The 20,141-nt window shown below is 39.9% G+C and overlaps 1 protein-coding gene across 2 annotated transcripts in view; it reads left to right on the top strand.

The window, feature by feature from the left end:
• Positions 1-20,141, top strand: part of STXBP5L (syntaxin binding protein 5L) — a 180,184-nt gene that overhangs the window by 152,137 nt on the left and 7,906 nt on the right. For both annotated transcript variants that reach the window (XM_042810370.1, XM_042810372.1), the window contains 4 exons: positions 2,382-2,552; positions 16,368-16,607; positions 17,807-18,167; positions 19,041-19,206. In XM_042810370.1, the coding sequence (XP_042666304.1) occupies positions 2,382-2,552; positions 16,368-16,607; positions 17,807-18,167; positions 19,041-19,206 (938 nt within the window). The remainder of the gene's footprint in view (positions 1-2,381; positions 2,553-16,367; positions 16,608-17,806; positions 18,168-19,040; positions 19,207-20,141) is intronic.

The raw sequence follows: 20,141 nt of genomic DNA, 5'->3' as shown, positions 1-20,141 counted from the left end.
TTTTCCCGACTATATGGTAAGGAATCTTTTCTCAAATAGTACATAACTTTTATTCACAAATGCTTTATTTCATAAAGTTTTTGCCATCATAAGAATGCACAGACAGAATTTTGAGTGATCTTTATCTGCTTGATTCTCCTCGGCTTCTCAACAGATCTATATTACTTTATTCAATGTCTTGGTTCTTTTACTAAGATTTGCAGAGTTGTATTGCTCCTTGTTATGTACATATGAAAAATAATATATAATCAGAAAAACAAAACTGTTAAAATACAAAAAAGTGTGCCTCTGATCACTGGCCTCCCTCTTCTGCTCATTGTTGTGGCATTCGCTAACATTTCACTAACTTTAGTACTTGAAGCATGCAGCTGATCTGTTCTCTGACAGAAACTGACTTTTCTTATTCAGAAAGACAACCAAAAAGATTTTGTTTGCCCAGACCCTATTGCTTTTTTTGTTTAACTTTGGCCTGTGAAGGTAAATTGACACAAGCGAGCATACCAAGAAAAACAGCAGAATTTCTCTCAAAATTTGACGTAGTGAATAGGGGAACAAACGAATTGTGCCTATTCAGTACAGCGTTCAGGAAAAGGAACTCACAAATGTTGTTGATGTTTCTATAGAATATGATTCTTTTTTGCTGTGTTGCGTTCCTCACTGCTTCCTCTGATCCCCCTGGAGATAATTAGATATCATGCTGAAACTCTTTCACACTGAATTTTGAAGAGAAAACAGAATTTTGAAGAAAGGAAGCAGCTGGATGAGAATGTATCCGTTGCTGAGGTTGAACAGTCAGCCTGTGCCCTTGAACAAAGCCCCGGTCTCAGAGGACTTTCTACTGAAATATATGAATAGCTCCAGTATATTTTGGAAAATTCCCTAACTGAAAGTTGAATGAATTATCCATGTCAATTTGATATGTGCTGCTAGCTCGGTTAATAGCTATGTATTAAGAAACATGATAGGAATCGTGGAAGTTGTGTCTCCTACAGAGCCCTTTCATTATATATACTCAGTCTCAGAATAGATACTAAATTACTTTCCAAAATGTAATTCTGAACAATTCTTTCCTGTTTTGTTCATCAAGCCCAAAATGCTTTCACATATAAAGGACATGATTTGCACGTTAGAACTTGTACGTAATAGCACACCATATGCTATATTCAGTATAGAATCTGTTTTATTGTCTGAATGTTGAGACAGCTTTTCATTGTGAGTTATCATGGCATGGGAACAAAGAAATAAATTTATCTTGGTGTATTAAAATTCATCTTTTTCTTGAATGCAATACAACTGATGAGAATGATGATGTACTGAATATACTAATATACTGAATCTGAAAGAGTGGTTCTGAGATATAAATAATCTGACATTTAAGAGGGAGGCAGAAACTTCAAGCTTGTCCTTACCTGTATTATTGAGCTTCCATTGTTTTGAATGTAAGGTGTGCTTGCATATATCTGAATTTGTTATGTTCATGACCTGCTGTTTAATCAAATTTGTAAGTATCCTTTCATATACTGAGGAGAAAATGGCTTTCAGTAATTCGTCACCTCATCTTGCTCTACTCAACATGAGCGGAAGAAAAGTATCATATGAGTATGTTGAAGTCCATTGATCCCATCCAAACTGCTCTACCCCATGATGTGAGCCCTGCTTAGTGGATTGCTCTGTTTCAGAGACCTTTTGTTAGTGATGAAGAACAGATGAACATAGGGAAGCATTTCAAGCATCCATGTTTTGTTTCTTGTCCCCAACAGATGGCAACGTGCTGATTGACCATGGCCTCCAGCAGGTGTCCAGGGTCTCAGGCTCACATCTTTAGATCTGTAGCAGATAAACATGTCGTTCAGCAGTCAGATTCCTCGAGCAGTAAGATAAATCTACATGGGATATAAAGAATAACTTAGCATTATTACAGCTAATTCCATAATTATCACAAATAGTGGCAGTTAGATACCTGTTTCATTGCAGCTTCCAGTCAGGTGGGCAATTTGTGTAGGTCTATCTTTCAGTTCTTTATGAGAGCAAAGAGGAAAGACAGTTTTCAAATTTATTTGGTATGTATTAGGAGATACAACATTGAGGATAGTGTTATCAGCCATATCTGGGTAAACTGCCTGTGCTCACAGGTCATCAAAACTCTGTGGGAGCTGCAGCTATAAGAACGTGTACCAGTTCTATGTCCCTCACTTTATTTCAAAATATGCCTTAAAGACGTAGTGACTTGTTCTTACATCTGTGCTCTGGATTGATAAAACAAATAGTCATCCTCAAAAGATTTCATTTAACTCATTCTCAAATACCAGAACTTACATCTCCTCCATTCTGAATTTTGGGACCTGACGCTTTACCTAGCACGTTTTGCGTTCGCTTTCCAGATCACGTGAATGGTCACTGTACAAGCCCAACATCCCAGAGCTGCAGTTCAGGAAAACGACTTTCCAGCGCGGACGTCTCAAAAGCAAACCGCCGAGGGCCCGGGAGGCCCCCCTTTAGAAAAGCACAGTCTGCAGCCTGCATGGAGATTTCCCTCCCAGTCACCACAGAAGGTGGGTGGCAGTTGCTGTTGTGCTGGCTATCTGTGAATTTCTCACCAGGTGTGAAAGTAAATTTAGCATGATCCTTGTCCAAGTCACTGCCCAGAACTGCTGCCTTCATCTGACTGTTTAGAATTAGAACAACCCCTGTGTGTTACTGTTGTTACTAACCAGCCTGCTCTTGAGCTCTGTGCTGCCTAGGGATTTGGTACGCTGAACCTCAGTGAGCCTTTATAGTTGTCCCCTCACCTGTATGGGTCCAGTGCTTTGCTATAAGAAAGCAGTCGTTCACAGCAGCCTACATAGAGTTATTGTGAAGTTTCAAACCCTCATCGCTGCTACTTATCAACTCTGAAACTGAGTGAGTCCAGGCTTTGCACATATTTATTTATTGATAATAAAGACTGTATGAAATTGCACAATTCCTAGCCACTGTTTACTGTAAAATTATAGCCCATGATCTGATCCATTTATATAACAAAATTCTAGCTTTAATATTTGAAAAAACAGTCTGCAAATCATGAACTGCCTGAGTGCAGAGACTCAGTGGACCACTTACAGCAATGCATTGTGCTTAAAACTTAGAGTAAGCTGATTTTACTTTGGTGTCTGTAAAACAGAATGGCATTCTTTATAACTGGAACCAGTACTCCCCAGTTTTGATTATTATTAAAGGAGATAGAATAAGGGATATTAAATCACTTAGTGTGTCTAACTTTAAAAGCAAGTTGTTGCAAATACCTTTGTTGCTCGCTGCAAATTGCTAGAATTTTTTCCATTTTCTTTATGACAACAGAAGTTGAAGAATAGTTTTCTGTTTTGCCTTCTTATAACTGTGGGGGATCACAAAACAGAATCTACATGTGCAAGACCCAGTAAAAAACATCCTCATTTAATATAGAGAGTTCCAAGATTATGTTCTTGACTGAAACAGAGCTGCTGTCCCATAGACTGTCGTGATGCCCTCTAGCATCTCCTTGAGTTTGATATAAGGATACCATTTACCTACATTGATCCACAAGACATAGAGTAAAGCATGGTCAGATGGCCTCTGGAAAACAATTGTGTTCACTGACTGTTACCCTCTTCCAGCTGTGTCGTTAGGTCTGTAGCAGAAATTATCTCCCATTGCCAGAGGCTGTCCCACCAAAACAGATACAGGTGAAATATGGAACATTTTGTGCTGTCCTTTTCTACATAAGTACTTTAGCTTAAATATAGAGCTTTTAAATAAAGCTTAAATAGCTTTCTATCTTGGTTTTTCACTGTCCAAATGTCTTTTCACTAAAGCAGACAAGTGCCCACATGATCTATTTTTACTAGATGAATAGTAATGTTTTGCAGAGGAAAAGGGACAAAAACTTGACAATAGTGACATTTTAACAGAAAGTGCTGTTTCTTGAGGGATCATGCAGTCATTGTCTTAGATTGTGAGTAGAACTAGACTGATTTCACATACCTAAACATTATCTCAATGAGCTTCTTGTAATTATAACAAAATTATACTTTGAAACAATGCCGAAGAATATACTGGGCTCAAATTTTACCTGGTTGGCAAAGGTATTTTATATCTTCCCATGCATGGCAGTCACAGGCATTGGCATCTGTAGTGTAGACCTGGCCTCTAAGAGGGTGTTACAGTATCTTGGAGTCATCAAAGATGAAGCCATAAGGCTGGTGAGCCCAAAATGTCTAATTATGTTGTAGGCGTCATATAAAATAAGACAAAGTGCAATCTTTGAGCAATTAGTTATAAGAAGTAATTGAAAATACATAGTAAACCTATACATTTCAGTTTGAACTTGGATTGATTAATGACTGTATGTAGAGCATTGTACTAAAGCAGATTTATAGAGCTCTGAGGTGTTTAAAAATTCCTGTGCTTAAAGGCAGTTTTCATTTTTGCAGTCAGCACTTTTTCCTCCATGTTAGTTATTGATTATCATAGCTCTCATCTATTTTACTTTATGCACTACACAAATATGGTAAGTACCATTGTCGCATTATAACTCATCGTGGAAAATACATCACTGCCACAAATAATTTCAATTTCTTTGTGTTTTTCTTCATCCTATGTAGTACTGAACTTTTCTGCAATTCTTATATGCAGATATTGCTGCAGTATCAACACTACTAAATAATTTGACCATGACACCACTTAATTCTTTTCTGCTTCTACTTTTCCTTCTCCCCTACGTCTTCCAACAGTAGGGCCACTGTCAGGCAGAAGAGGGAACCTACAATCCCCCAAAGGTTCCACTAAACCTTTCCCTCCCAGTAACAGCAAGTCACATCCTTTTGAAGGTCCATTGGCTGCTGCACCATTCACATTCTGTTTAGTAAGAAAACTGGCATTACTAGAAGTGTGCTAAGCATACTGTTTTATGAAATGCTTTCAACAATTTTGCAATACACTGATACTTTTGATTGCATGGTGATGCTTTTTACTATCACTGAAGATTCAGTTTCTATTTTTTATCAGTAATTATAATACCTATCAAGTGTAATATGACAGAATACCTCATTCTAGAAAGTTATCCGACTTCCTTTCAGGGACATAAAGTAAATTAATGTAAGTGACTTAAAAAAAAAAATTCTATTTAAACTTATCAGTGATGTCAGTGAAATAGTATTACAGTTCTCAGTGAGGTTAGTGAAATGCCTGTGATATAGTTCTTCCTGCTGCAAGAAAGGGCTAAGCAGAATCTTTAGAGTAATTTATATTAGCATGTAACATGATAGACTGTGGTTTGAGTTTTTCCTTGGATGTGTGGTTTGTATGTACAGGCATGCAGACAAGTTACCTTTCAGGAGGTTTACAAACTAAAATAATTTTCTAATGTACATATTCTCTTTAGAAAAAGAATCCATGTGTCTGTATGTTCAACTTACGTAAACTTTTTTTTTTCCTAAATGCCTGTGCTATCAGTCTTCCAAATTCTAGCTGTGCTGACTATTCTGCCTGGAGTGACTGACATTCAGCTTTCTTTATGAGTCTTAAATTCTAGACTTGCTATTTTGGCAGGTGGTTTGCTTTATTCCTGAAGGTTTTTATATTGAATAGTGTGATAGAAAGTGATATGATGCTTGAAGGATTCTCGGGTTAGAAGTTAGGAGGAGGATGAAGGAGGAAGAAGATGAGAAGTTAAAAGATTTGAGAAATATTACACTGAGAATAAAAATTCTCTTCCAAAGGTGGAACTGGCTTTGATCAAAAGCTCTGGTAGAGCTACTTAGCAGTATATGCTGCAGTAAACAATTCACAATAAATTATTTTTCATATTCTCATTTTGTGACTAAGATGTGTATTTTGTGTCCTCACCACGAAAGTAGTATTTCAAATTAGGATATTATTCTTCAATCTGATTAGAGTTTTGATTAGAGATTTGCAATCTCAGAAGCACTGAGAACTCTTCATATGTAAAAAGAAAATCCTTTGTGTATGGGTAAATTTCTTCTTAAGCTGGGTGCCTGTTTCTGAAGCATTGATGACAATCGGATATTTCTTAACAATTCTTCCAGTTACTGATCTTAAAATCCCTCTTAATTTATTTATCAAAAAAAAAAAAAAAAAAACATTTTCATGACTAACCATAAGATATCTGTTAGAAAAAATAAATCACTCTTTTCACTTTGGTTTTCAAAGCCTGCTCATTTAAATCTTAGCTTTTGGTACAATTGGAACTATATGTTCGGTGTTTTCGTCAACTGTATTTTCAACCAGCCTTCACACACTACGTTTTCCTGACTTCATTTCTATTAGATGCCTCGGTCTGTTTCAGCTCTGGGCTCCAACTAGCTCCCTTTTTTGACTGCAAATCTGTACCCCTCCATGGCTTGCCTTCTGTTCAGTTGCACAGATCCATCCCTGATCATCTCAGACCAAGAACTAATACTACATAGTCATTAAAGTGATTAAAACTTATTTTCCATCTAGAACAGCAGAAGTACTGATTATGAATTACAGTGTAGGTGAGCAGGCCCCAGATATCTGTTCTTGTTCACATAGAAAAAATTAAACCTCTATTTCAATTAATTTTTTGTTGTAATTTTAGATGAAAGAAAACAATGAAGTTAAAGAATAAAAATAAAAACTGTTGTGTGAGGAAACTTAGTGTGGTTATCCTTGTATAGCTGACTGAATGTGTGCATATGCTGCCATATAGTCCTATTTGCTTTAATAAAATGAAAATAACTAGTGTTTCAGATTTGGAATTTCTCAGTTACTGCTTTTTTCAAATGTTTTTCTTTTCAAAGCCAGTTTGCTGTCTCTTAAAGATTCTTGTTAGTTTCCCTCAAGAGCACGTGCTGGCAGACTTATTTTTTTTTCCCCATCATTACCTGCAATCATACAGAAACCGGAGCATTCTGTGTATGTCTAAATGTAATGTACCATTCATCTTAGGAATGAAGTAGAGACAGAGTGGAGTTTTTGTTTAGAAGTGTTGTATTTGGAAAACTATTTTCTCCAACCATAAGTGATATAAAACTATCTTTCCATTTTAATTATTTTTCCCAACTATGCAGTCTTTAACTAGCCGGTTTCATCACCCTCGATGGGGAAGAGTATCCACATCTTAGTGCTGCAAACTTACCTCCAAACAAGAAAACTTTAGAAGGATTTCATGTGCATTTTAATTCTCTTGGAATGCTAGGAGCAGACTGTGAATTTGCTTTATATTTCTTTAAAATAACTGTTTCAGTATTGGATAACTCTTTTGATTATACATAGTTAAAATTTGACATAAAGTACTTGAGATGTCAGTGAGAGCTAGCAGAAACAAACCATTGAAGAATATTTAACTATTATCTCTAATAACCTTATCAAATATTCTGTGGCAAGTACAATACAATTTTCATTGTAATGGATCTAATATACGCTTAGACCTGAAGTATTTCTTTAGTATTTGCATATAAAATGACTAAAATGATTCTGGGAATAAGCTCTTTTGTCTCTTGCCTGATTTTGTCCAATTTGCCTTAGAAATGGATAGTACTTATATACTACATACTTTACTTTCTTTTACTATTCAAAGGTATTTGAGGATTACCATAAGAAGCTTTGTGTACAGTGTGGCAGAGGTTAGTGGATTTTTTCCTGCTGGAATGTGGCTTAGATTTTAGGCTTTTAGGGTGCTAAATATATTTTTAATTTGGTTGCTGTTTTGTTGGTTTTAGGTTCAGCAAATTCTACAGTGATTTTCTGTGCGTGTATGTTGGCCTATTATATTGGTCTGTTTCTATAACAAAGCTTCCGACCTCTTAGGATCTGTCCATGCTTTAATCAATATTTGCTTGTGAATACGCGTGAAAACACAGAGAACTGCTGACATTTGCTCTTGTAAGTCTGGTAAGAAGTAGTCAGTCTTGGAAATAAGTGGTTATTTTATACAAAGTCCACAACTTGAGGAAATGAGCTCCACTGATATATACTGCATCTTTCCCACGTAACTTCTATCAAATTGTTGACAGTTCTCTTGTCACTTATAGTTATACTATTACACTGTCTGCAAAAGTCCTCTGTGCATATCACACTGGATTTTCTGGGTGATTGAGTAAATGGGACCATTTGGTTTTCTTCCCAGGTGGGGAGCAGTGAGAAGAGGGAGACTCTGTTTTTTATCAACAGCCTCTTATTTTCTTGGGTCTGAAGCCCACGTGTGAATGTGAGCTAACTGATGAGAGCCTAGAAAGCAGTAACTGCAGTCTTAATGGTCATGGTTTCTGGGCTTCGAAGGAAAGAGAGAAACAACCAGGCTGTGTGATCTAGAGAAGTGTTGAATACGCAGTGTAAATTGATTTAGATAGGTGACAGGGGAATGCACAGAGAAAAGGAATAAACTATTGTTTGTATCTGATGAGAGAAAGGCAGAGTGTAATGGACATGAATTACAACGACAGGTGCACAGCTTTGCAGGGACAGTAGGTGATTCATTTTGATCCCAAGGATAGTTAACTGCAGAAATGGATCCTCTGAGGAGGTTAGTGCACCTCTGGCCAGTATTTAGAACAACTCATGCTCTCCACTGCATACTCTTTGTCATTGCTCATGATATTGGAGAGTGGATGACTTCTGGTGAACTTCCTTAACATCCAAATAAATAGATACTTACCTGGTCCACTGGGCGTGATACAGCTGTCATGGAACCATTCTTCATGAAGCCCCTAAGGGCCATGGTTTTTCAAAGGTAAGCTTTCACAGCAGGTTGAAAAGCAATTGACTGGAGATTTTTTTTATCGGTGAAGGAATTATGGTGCTTGTTCTGCTTGTGAATCATTTCAATTCTGTTAGCATTTGAAGTTACTTTGTATAACTGTATCTAGTAACAATACAAGTAGTATAATAGGAAGTGACTTAGAGATACTCTGGGTGCCATAGACTCCACTAGTTGCTGAGTTTGTCACCAACTTTGTTTAATTCATGTTTGTCCTATTTCAAGTGCAGAGAAGCAGATAAGAAGGTTGCATGCGGGACTTGTTCATTATCCATAAAGTCTGTTCTTTGCTACAGAAAGTTTTATTCAAAAATTATTTTCATTTATGGTGGAGATGATAGTGTGTGTGCTTGCTTTCTACCATAGATAAGGAAAGAGAGGATTTTTACTTTGCTTCCTCTTAGAAAGCAAATGTTGGAAGATTTTTAAGGGTGAGCAGTGGGCAAAACTCTCTCTGCCTGTGATGCCAAAACATTAAAAACAGTGACAACAGAATTTGGGAGTAATGGAACAATTCAGCCCACCTAGTGCAAATCATCTCTCCAGGATTCAGTCTGAGAGATGGTTCTTCTGAGACTGGATGTCCTAACTAAATGAATGGGGCATGCCACTTGGCCAAGAGGTCTGCATAAGAACTTCCAAGGACATGAATAAGAAGTAGGTCATTAGGGCATGAGGTAGCCTAGTTTCTAGACACTACCAATGGTGTTTAAGTGTAGTTTTCTTTAACAGATTTATATTTTTCACTAGGCTCATTACAAACAAAAAGACCAGAAGGGACAGAAGCCTTAGGATCACCTTTCTGGCTGAGCGCTGTAACCATTAGACTGAATTAAAGCTCTGCTTCATGCCTAAAAGTGTCTTGTCTTCCGGGGGGATGTGAAGAATGCTCATGATACCTAGTGACCACAGATGCAGAAGGCATGGATGCAGCCATTTCTCTTAGGCTCATTTGTTCCTCTAGCTTTTTGCCAAGCACTACAATCACTAGGCTGCAGAAAGTCACTGGGGTTGTCATCTTAATCATCAGATTTAACCTCAAGAGCTTTCAGTGGTGTTTAAATCCTGGTCACAGTGAGCTTTCTGTATGTCTCTGGACAAAGCAGTGAGGAATGGTTATGTGGAAACTGAGCTGCCTCATTAAAGAATGTCTCATGGTCAGGAAAGGTCTAGGAAAAGAGAGCCTTGTCTGCATATAGATGTGAGGCTGTTGCCCACATTCCAACTCTGCTGGACTAGATTGAGTTCATGTTTGTTTTGGTTTTTTTTCCTGGGAGGACATTTTCTGTGAGGTACTACTAGGGTCTACTTGTTTTCTTACAGGAATCTGCAAGTTTTTCTTATTTTTGTAACTACCAAGTGTAAGAAGGTTTTGTTTTTCTTAGACTCTCTGAATGTCCAGTCAGTTTTGATTTAGAGGATTATTTGATTCCAAATTAAGCTGATCTTGTGCTGTACTGAGATCACGTTGAATTTGGAGGGCGGGTTTTACACTAAATGCTCAACTTTACCATTTCTATAATCTGACACAGCGTTTGAAACAGTGAAACGCATGGGAAGCGGAACACACCTTTAGGTGGTTCCTGGTACTTCTGTGACTGAATGGAGTAGGTGTGGAGCTGTTATATGTGGACAACAAGGGAAGAATGTTCATACAAATATTCTAGATTTCTTACATTATAATAGCTATTCCAACATTTTTTTTTTTATAAACAAAGTTTTTCTAACTACACTTCAGTTGCACAAGCAGGGAGCAAAAAAAAATATTGGGAGCTTCATTAATACTGTTTTGACTCCTTTATTGAAGGAACATAAGATTTTTCTTCTGCTGCACTTTTTGTCTTGTGATTCCTGGGTACTTCTAGATATGAAAGTTGTAGAACGTATTCTTTCTTCCCAGACCATCAATGTTATCAAGAGATGCTTCTGCAGAAGGGATATTCTAGACTGGGTGTTAAGTTATAGGGAATATCATGTTCTTTGATTAAAAGATACAGTCAAACTTATAATCTAAATTCAAATTGAGCTCTTAGTGTTCTGAATAGGATGACTGTCTGCTTGTGTAAGTAAAGGGAAGTCATTCATGTAATCAAATATGAAATCTTGATAGGCATTATTTACTGTTGAGATCTCCAGCATTTCTGTCTTTCCATCACAATGCTTATTTTTACTTCATCTTCAATTTGGAAAACACTTTTGCTCTAACAGCTCCCCCCAGTTTTTTAAAACGTGTAGAACTAAAACTTAAGCCTGAATTGTTCTGTGTCCTGAAAGTATCAAAGTGAAGTTCCAAATCTAGTGACTTGAATCTGTTTTCCCTTTCAGGCCTTTATTTGATGTTGTTTACATCAGTCCTGAATCGGTTGAAACCACACACTCAAGTTACCTTGTTATTACTACAGCAACTTCAGGATTGTACTACATTTCAGAACTTTTTCGAGGGTGGGAGGATGCAGTGAAGCATCCCTCAGGTGTGAGCTTTATTTAAGCAAAGCCACTCGCCCTGGTCTGAATACTCTGCAATACATTCACATGCTTTTTGACATGGTTTTAGGGCAGCCTATTTGAACTGATCCGGTAGAAAACGATTCACAATAAGAGTCTAGATTGTTGCATTGTTTGTGCCTAAGATAACTTCTGCTGCTTTCTAGTGAATTGCTTTAATGTGGAATGCAGCTTGAGAGTGATGCTATTAAAATGTGTTTGGAGATGTTGTTAGCCAAGTAACTGTGCAGTGTTCTTAAGCGTGTGAAAGCCCCGCAGCATTACCTCCTGCCCCTTTCTCCTCTGTGTTGCTGAAGCACTGCTGTCTGTAATGTGGTTCAGTCTCTGTCTGTATGATGTTACCATGTGCAAATTCATGTTTGAAATCTAATTCCTTTACTGTATGTTTAGCTGACATTCAGGGCTTTGCATGCTTTCCTGACTCAGTAATTTTAAAAGTGACATTTCTCTAAAGCTATTAAGGTAGTAATCCATAAACTATCAAATGGTTTAATATTTTCATTATCTTCTGTTAAATCTAGTATTTGAAACATAAACTTTTCAAGATCTCCAAATGAGGAGAATTTAAACCATTTGTTTCCAGAATATATTGATTTCCATATATAAAAAAAAAAGTTTGGTTTTTTTTGAATAGGCTATACAGGGAAATTAGTTACTAAGAGCGTTAATTACATCAGGAAAGAACCTATAAGTGGAATCATAGACCCTGACAGAATGCAGAACTCTCCAGTAATGAATGTAAGCATTTACAGTGACAGTATTGATCTTTGTCACTGGTAGTTTTCTTTCACTCCTCACAACAAAGGATGCTTTTGTTTTCATGATTCCTAACTCCAAAAAGAAATTGACTTTGTGTTTCTGTGTTAGTCCTCACCCTGTTAATTTGAAATAGTCATGAAGACAATTTCTTGGACATGCTGATGTGTGAGGATGTGCTCCCCTTACAAAGCTTTGGCTGCAGCTGAGAGTGAAGAAGTTAGAGCATTCCCCTGAAGAGCACGCATCAGTGGCATAAATGTTGTTAGTATCCCCTCTCTTTTTTTCTTTTAATTCCATGGGAAATTTCAGAAATTCCAGTACTATTCCCACTAAACAAATGGCAATTAAAAAAATCCCTGCAAGTGCTCTACAATTGTGGCAGTTGAAACATACAGGATCATTTACTCAGACGGTCTTTTAAGTTCCCTGAAACCCCCTAGGCCCTCAATCACATCTTGTGCCAGACACCAGTGTGCTGCAGCAGGACCGCTCTGTCACGCAAGGAAAGAGCTAGTTCAGTCACTGCTCAGGGCTGCTTTCATAGGAATGTCATGATGACGACTGGCTCAATTGTTCTTGTCCTTTTGCAATGCACACGATTTTGTGGCAGTAGGTTACATTTCCAGACGGGCAATGCTTCAGCAATTACACGGAATCAGTTCATTCTCACACGACGAGCGTCACTGTACTGCTCACACATGGATGAACAAAGGTAAGACCCAAAACCGCTGGCTTCGTTCTTATCCTAGTACGTCAGTTGAAGTGTCCTTCTGTGTTTGTGTCTGTCAGGTGGGTAGCAAATTGGAGGCTTTGCAATTGTTAAATTAGGAGCCTTCTACTTGTACACTGTTGCTCCTAACTGGAATTTAACCATCAGTCAGTCCAGTGTTACAAAGGAGATTGGTTCCTGAGCGTCCATCTACATCTCAGTAATCCACACCATGCATACAGCAGGGTTGAATGAAGCCATTTTGAGGCAAGCAGGACTACATTTGTAGCATTATTTCTATATTATGGTCTTAACCCACACTATGCAGCTGTTTGAAATTTCCTCACTGCATGCAGATAATGACACTTTCACTCAGAGCTGCGTAGGCTATGGTCTACCAACCTGGATAGCAGCATCTCCCTAATGACAGTCATTGGTTGGCTCTCAGGAAAGAGTTGGATAATCCTCACAGCTCCTCTGCTCCCAGCTGCAGGGATAGCCTGGAGACCTCTTTGGAAAGAAAAGAAAAAGGCAGTAAATGCAGATCTACAAAGGGCAGAGGAAGAAAAATGGCACGCTACCCTAGAATAGAGACAGGGGGATTGCTGGAGTTGGATAAATGCATCTCAAAGAAAAGTGAACACCGGCTCCCTCAAAGCAGGAGGCAATTCAGAGGCAGAAGCACATTTATGAGAAACTGTAATGTAGCAGAATATTCTGGAGAGAACAATGAGGGAAATAAAACTGTGGAGCAGAAAATTACTTGCCTTTCACATATGAATGGCTGTCATCTCACTGAAACATGGAGACCAAGTAAACTTTGTTTGACTCAGGTTAAAGGGAGTACCTGAAGTGATATGGATGCTGGTTCACAGCCATGCAGAGAGATGCAGCTGTCATTGTTATTACATCTGTATTGCTATGGAACAGAAGGAAAATATATGAGAAAACCCATAACAGTGTTGCACTTGAAACTCATAATCTGTGTTACAGATTATTGCTGAATGGCAGTGTTTGTGCATAACAACTTTTGACAGAAGGGGCATCCTTTTTAATGTAGAAATTAAGCTAGGTACGTTTTTGGTTTCCCAAAGAACATGTCTTTGTGTTTTTCTTAATGGAGTGGTTCCAAAATACAGAATTTGATTTATAATCTCTTTGAGGAGGGAGGTGTGAGAGGAACTTCACTGAACTAAGTTTTATTCCAAAATCTAGAAGATGAGAGATTTCTGCCTTTTTTTAGAGCTGGCTATTAAAGTCCCATAGTGATTGTAGCCTTCCATAGGTTTTGTTTTGCTGTTCGGATATGTTTAATGACATCAGACTTTGACAAGTGTCATGCTGATCTTTTGTGTTTCATTTTGAGCACTATGTTTAATAGAAGCTTGCACAGTATGTTCCCGAAAGTGTCCCAAAGACTATATCTGTTAATGTCAGTTCTGCTAAGATGTCTTAGTTAACTGTACTGTACAGGAGAGAAGAACATTTCTTGTTAATTTAGAGAGAGAGATAGCTTGATGACATATGCGAATGGCACATCATATATTTTAAGGTCCATGTATCTAGCCTTTGCTTACTAAGCAGATACATTTTTGTCCTCACAATCAGTATCTTTCTTAGTTTGAGCATCACCATATTTGAATGTGACGACTTTTAAAGAGAAAATTAATTATGTAACAACATATTTTTAAAATACGGTATCCTTTGAATTTTGTGTGTGTGTGTGTGTGTGTGTGTGTGTGTGTGAAGCCCTGATGATTTCTGCCTTGAAATTACTCCACTGCCCTTCTTTGCTCATCAGCTGCTGTCCTTAGGAAGGAGCTGGGCCAACCAGTCCAATGCAGAAGTGGTTGAGGTTATGGGAGTCACTGATTCACAAGGTATTAGAAGCTTTCCACATGAATAAAAATTCCCAGGTTTCTGCAGATATATTTAGCAGCACTGAGCTAGAATTAAAATCACAACAGTGCCTACATAAAGAAGGTGAAATAGGGTGAGGAGAAGGCAGTGCTCAGTAATTCAAATAGACACAAGTTTCTCTTTCAACAGAGGGGGCCTGAAGTGCCAGGGAATGCTCTCCTCTGAAGCTCCTTTTTGAAAGGCAGGCAGATGCCTCCTTGGCAGCTGTGCCAAGTATGTCTGAGCAGCGTGTTAATCAGGCATGTACGGTAGCACATACAGCAATGCCTGCTGCTGCTCCTGTAATGCTCTGCTGTGGTTCTCTCTGGTATTTCCCAGGTAGCTGCTGTGAAGAGGATAATTTCCACAGTTCACATGCAGTGATCTGGGTAGAGAATCTAATGCAGCATGTGGTCTGAGGAAGATGCGCCGCCAAATGGCTGCTACTGGTGGAGGAAAGAAACAAGATGAGGCTTAGCCCAGTTTTAAACTGGAGTGCTTGAGGAGGCCATTTTCTGATTTTATTCTTAACCAAGGTAGACAGTATTCCTCTTCTTTATTTCTGCAGGCTCTAAAGAGACAGCCCTCTGTGCTGAGATATGAGAATTTTTTGTGCCAAACAAATCTACTTCATCATGATAGGTTCAGATGTGAGCCTTTTATTTCAGGTCTGATTCCTTCAAATATTCTCCATCCCCATAACCTCCTATTCCTCTGATGTTTGTGTTGCAGAAGAGAATGTGAGGTTTCCGGTGATCAAGACCTGACTTTGACTACTTGTTGGCAGACAGCAGCTCTGACACAAATTGCTTTGCAAAGACTATGCTGGTGGGCAGTGCTGCTCTCTTCTTCCCTCTGGCTCCTTTAGTCTCCAGGAACCTTTTAGCCATTTTAGCCAACATGTTGCCACTGATAACACATGGCTACTGCCAGCAGATCCCTTGCACAGTTTTGACCTTCCTTCTTGGCGCAAAGCAAAGCAAGGATCCCTCAGCCCTACAGCAGTCAGACCGTGTTTGCTGTCACTTCCTCCTTAGGAGCTCAGGGTCTCCATCAGTGTGGCTCTGTCTCCACCGTGCTCTCATTTGTTGTCTGCTAAAGTTTAGGCAGAAAGATGAACCATTGGTTCACCATGCAGTTGTCATTGAGGGCACAGAGCAGTTTTCCTATCTCAGTGCCTGGGAAGCCTGAGCTGAGGTGTGCCCTGAGACATCTTGGCTGCTGGGATAGTTTAGTGATGTGTGTCTTTTCCCCAGAGAGCTTGACAATATACAGCAGCTGTGAACTTAGTGCTCTTGCTTCCTAGTTGTGGGAAAAGAAGCGGAGCAGAGAACATGTGTTCTGAAGTTGGAAGTGGCTTCTTCCTTTGTGTCCTACAGCGATGAGATACATGGATTAATATTAAATGCATTGGTAGCAGATGTGTCTAAAATTATTTCATGCTATTTAGAACAAGTCCTTTGAGCTAAGGCTGTTGTAAACTCTAATTAGTCTATGCTAATCTTCATAATAAGCAGCTATTTCTAATGCAGATCTAACTGATGAGGTCTGACAGCATTTTCCATGCTTATGGAAGGAAGGAAGCTGGTACGGTGGTAGTATCACAGTGTTCTCCTAGTTTGTGAAAATGCTGTGTTTTGAGTGCCCTGCAGGGCGTTTGCATTTGCTGTATTTGCTGCAGGCCTCTACCTGCTCTCACGTTACCAGCTTATGCCTGTCCAATTGTATTTATTTATGCAGAAAACCGAGAAAACTCCTTCAGCCGTTCCCGAAGCTCCAGCGTGTCGAGTATTGACAGGGACTCCAAGGAGGCAATCACAGCCTTGTACTTCATGGAGTCCTTTGCCCGAAAGAATGACTCTGCTGTCTCCCCATGCCTCTGGGTTGGAACGGGCCTTGGTATGGTCTTAATCCTCTCTCTTAACCTGCCTGCCAGTGACGACTTACGGCAGTCAGAGCCGGTCATGGTGTCACCGAGTGGTAAGAGTGCAGCCTTTTTTGTGTTTATTATCCATCTTGGACAATGGGGGAAAAACTGTGATTTTATGCGGCCTTTTTGCCAGAAAATTCTCAGGAAATGTATTAAGTAGTAGTCATTCACTACATAGATATTAGAAAGAAATTCTTTACTTTGAGGGTGGTGAGACTGGAACAGGTTGCCCAGTGAGGTTGTGGATGCCCCTCCCTGGAAGCATTCAGGGCCAGACTGGCCAGGGCTTTGAGCAACCTGGTCTAGTATGATGTCCCTACCTATAGCAGGGGGTTGGAACTAGATGATCTTAAAGGTCCCTTCCCAAACCATTCTATGATTAAGGGCACACAGGTAAAAAGAGATGCATGTGAGAAACCCACAGCTTCACAAACTGAGGCACTTTAACTGCGTTAATCTTGAAGGTCGCCCTACACCTTGAGCAAAGTCACATTTATTTCTTGTGAGAACAGGGAAACTGGCAGGGATCCTTCATATTGGGAAACTGCAGTCCTGTGTGCTGCTCTGATGCTATCCTATCTGGGATTCTGTGAACAGTTTGGCTCTTTCCTGTCAGAAGGCTGCAGAGAAGCAGAAGGGAGCTCAGGAAAGGAAACACAAATGTTGGCAGGTTGGTGTACCAGGAGAGATCTTTGGCTGAGTGAGTGACAGATGGCAGAGCAGAGAGGACAGAGGGCTGAGAGAGGTCAGGGCTAAGAGACAGGATGTGCTTATTGTGTTGTGAGTAAAATAATGCCAGAAAACAGGGTGCCACAGGAGTAGTGATAAGCCCCCCCACTCTTTTTTGTTTAGAAAAACAACACTGGATGGACACCAGACTAAGGGTAGCAATTTTACTGGTTGGGGAATAAATAATTCTACTGGTAGTGATAAATTTAAAAGAAAACAAAAAAGCAGGGGGGGAGAGGGGGGGAAAAGCAGTCTATCCTTATGGCATTCAGTCGTATGTGCTATGTAGGTTATTTGACATGGGCTGCCTGAGACCTTTCAGTAGTGACAGCCTATGTGTTCACTTTCCTGTGTGGTCGGGATGAACTGAGTAAGGAATACCTGTCACCCTGGCTAGATAAATGCATTTTCTGTATTTACAAAAGGAGAAGTCGGGTGTCACCTGTGCTGTGGATCCACTGTGCTGACAAGCAGTTAAATTGTGGTGCCAGTGCCAATGAGAAAAGATTGTATTTTGCAGGCACAGTTCTGACACTGAAAGGAGCCGTGCTGACCTTCGCCTGCTTGGACTGCACGGGGACATTGATACATCCACCTTATGAAGTATGGAGGGACCCACACAGTGCTGATGATGGTGAAAAAACAAGGAAAAGAAAACTCGTCATGCATTCCCCTTCCTCCTCCCAGGATATGGGTGATCATCAATTTGCAGTCATTTGTTCAGAAAAACAAGCCAAAGTCTTCTCATTGCCTTCCCAAACATGTCTTTATGTCCACAACATCACCGAAACGTCCTTTTTATTGCAAGCAGATGTGGTCACCCTCTGTAACAGCGTCTGTCTGGCGTGCTTTTGTGCCAATGGGCACATCATGACACTGAGGTACTTATCTAACTAATCTCATGGCAAAACTAAGCAAAGAGGTGGCACAGTGCCATCGCGTTCCACTTGCATTTGCTGCGGTGTGCATACATGGTTGATGCTCTGCGTTAGCTCCCTGATAGATGCATTTAGTGCACGTTTTATATACAAGTAATTGCTCTTCTGGGAGCATTGCCTTGCCCTACCTGTTCCTTGGCTTGCCTCCGCGTGGGGAATTAAGGCAGTGGAACAGCAAAACAAGCTCTTCCATTTCATAGCAGCTCCCCCATGATGACAGCTGATGGTTGATGACTTATAACTGGCATAAAACTTGTAATTTTTTCTCCCTTACTGTCAATCGGGTATAGAGCATTAAGAATAACTCAGGCATAGAAATGGTACTTTTTATCCAGTGTGAAGGGTCCAGTCCCATTTCAGATTTTTTGCACTCGGTGCACTTAGTTTCTCTTCCTTGCCGTTGCCCCATTGAGCTGACTGTGCAGCATCACTGCAGTTATGCCCTTGCATCCCCACATCACCCCTTCCCTGGTCATGCCATTTAAATCTGGGCAAGTGCCATCCTGCTGTACAGCCAGTGAGCTGAAGCTGGAGGACAGCAGAGATGTTGCTGGAGCCTTTGCTCACAGTGTGTGAGCAGGACGCTGCCACATGCCCGGCAGTGACTAGAGGCAGGACTCAACCTGCACATTGCCCAGCCATGTGGCACAAGCCATGTGTTGCAGGTATGTCCCTCATGGCAGGAGCTGCACGTTGAGGCAGGGCAGCTGAAACTCCTCCCTGCAGAGAAGCAAAGTAGAAAGGAAGGCACCATGTGGATGGCAGATTTTTTTCACCTTAGAGCTGTGACTAACTCAAGTCTCTGCTTCACTTCAGCTTGCCCAGCCTTCGCCCACTGCTGGACATCAACTATCTGCCTGTAACGGATATGAGGATAGCGCGGACCTTTTGTTTCAGTAACGAAGGGCAGGCTTTGTACCTCAGCTCTCCCACTGAGATCCAGCGCCTCACGTACAGCCAGGAGATGTGTGACAACCTGCAGGTAGGAATCGCATCCTTACTTCATGCTGTCTTTGTGTGGGAGGGCTGGAGGCCTGAGCAGCAAACTGTGCAAGTGTGAATTGCCACCTTTGCTGCTAGATTTCTCAAAGTAGCATTTTACAAGGCTATGATTTCTAGTCAAAAGTAAGAGATGATAATTTGTTGTGCAATGTAAGCCTGCGTGTCGGTGGAAAAAGAGTGAGTATTTTAGTTAATTTTCAGCATTTTAAGTGACCTCAAGGACGTTTTCCTTCATATTTGCCTTTCTGACAGAGCAGAGAAAGGTCATCTGCTCTGTTGCTGTTTGGTCTTTTTTGTGCTGCTGTCACTGTGTTCCTGTGCCCTGATGACTGGCCCATGTCTGCAGCTTGCCCTCACCTAATTATAGTCTCTGCTGTCTCTGTATGGAGCCAAATTTACACCCAAGTGGGGCTCTTCACAGCCTGCTTCTATCAAAGCCTGCCCATATGAGAAACCAACTGTTAAAAGTGACTGAAGGGAAAGAAGGGGAAGTTATACATTCAGAGCAGCCATAGCAGTAGGTACCAGCATGTGTCCAACGCATAGAAACTGCCTCCATGAAAATATGCATTCCTGCCATCATTTATTTTTCAGATTTTAACTCTAAAAACATCTTAATACTTAAAACTTCCAGTAGATGGGTGACATGAGACAAACAGGTGCTGATAGTATCAAAAAAATGCACTCTGTTTTAATGTATTTTTAATTATTTTCCATCATTTTCACTCCAGCATCTCCCACTGTACATTAAAATGCAGTAGCTACAGAAATGGTCTAATTAAAAAAATTTATTTAGAGCAAAGCTCTTTACAGTGTTGGGTTTGCCTTTTTCTAATGAAAATGCAAATTAAAATGTCATTTACTGAAGAGGAGGAATTGTGAGAGGTTACAAGGAGAAACATGAGGAATAAAAAA

Source organism: Centrocercus urophasianus, unplaced genomic scaffold (assembly GCF_019232065.1).
Source record: "Centrocercus urophasianus isolate 14NV4802_14NV808 unplaced genomic scaffold, USGS_Curo_1.0 seq_12, whole genome shotgun sequence".
Lineage (NCBI taxonomy): Eukaryota > Metazoa > Chordata > Aves > Galliformes > Phasianidae > Centrocercus > Centrocercus urophasianus.
The sequence above is the reverse complement of the archived record's forward strand: the minus strand, read 5'-3'. Positions and strand labels throughout refer to the sequence as shown.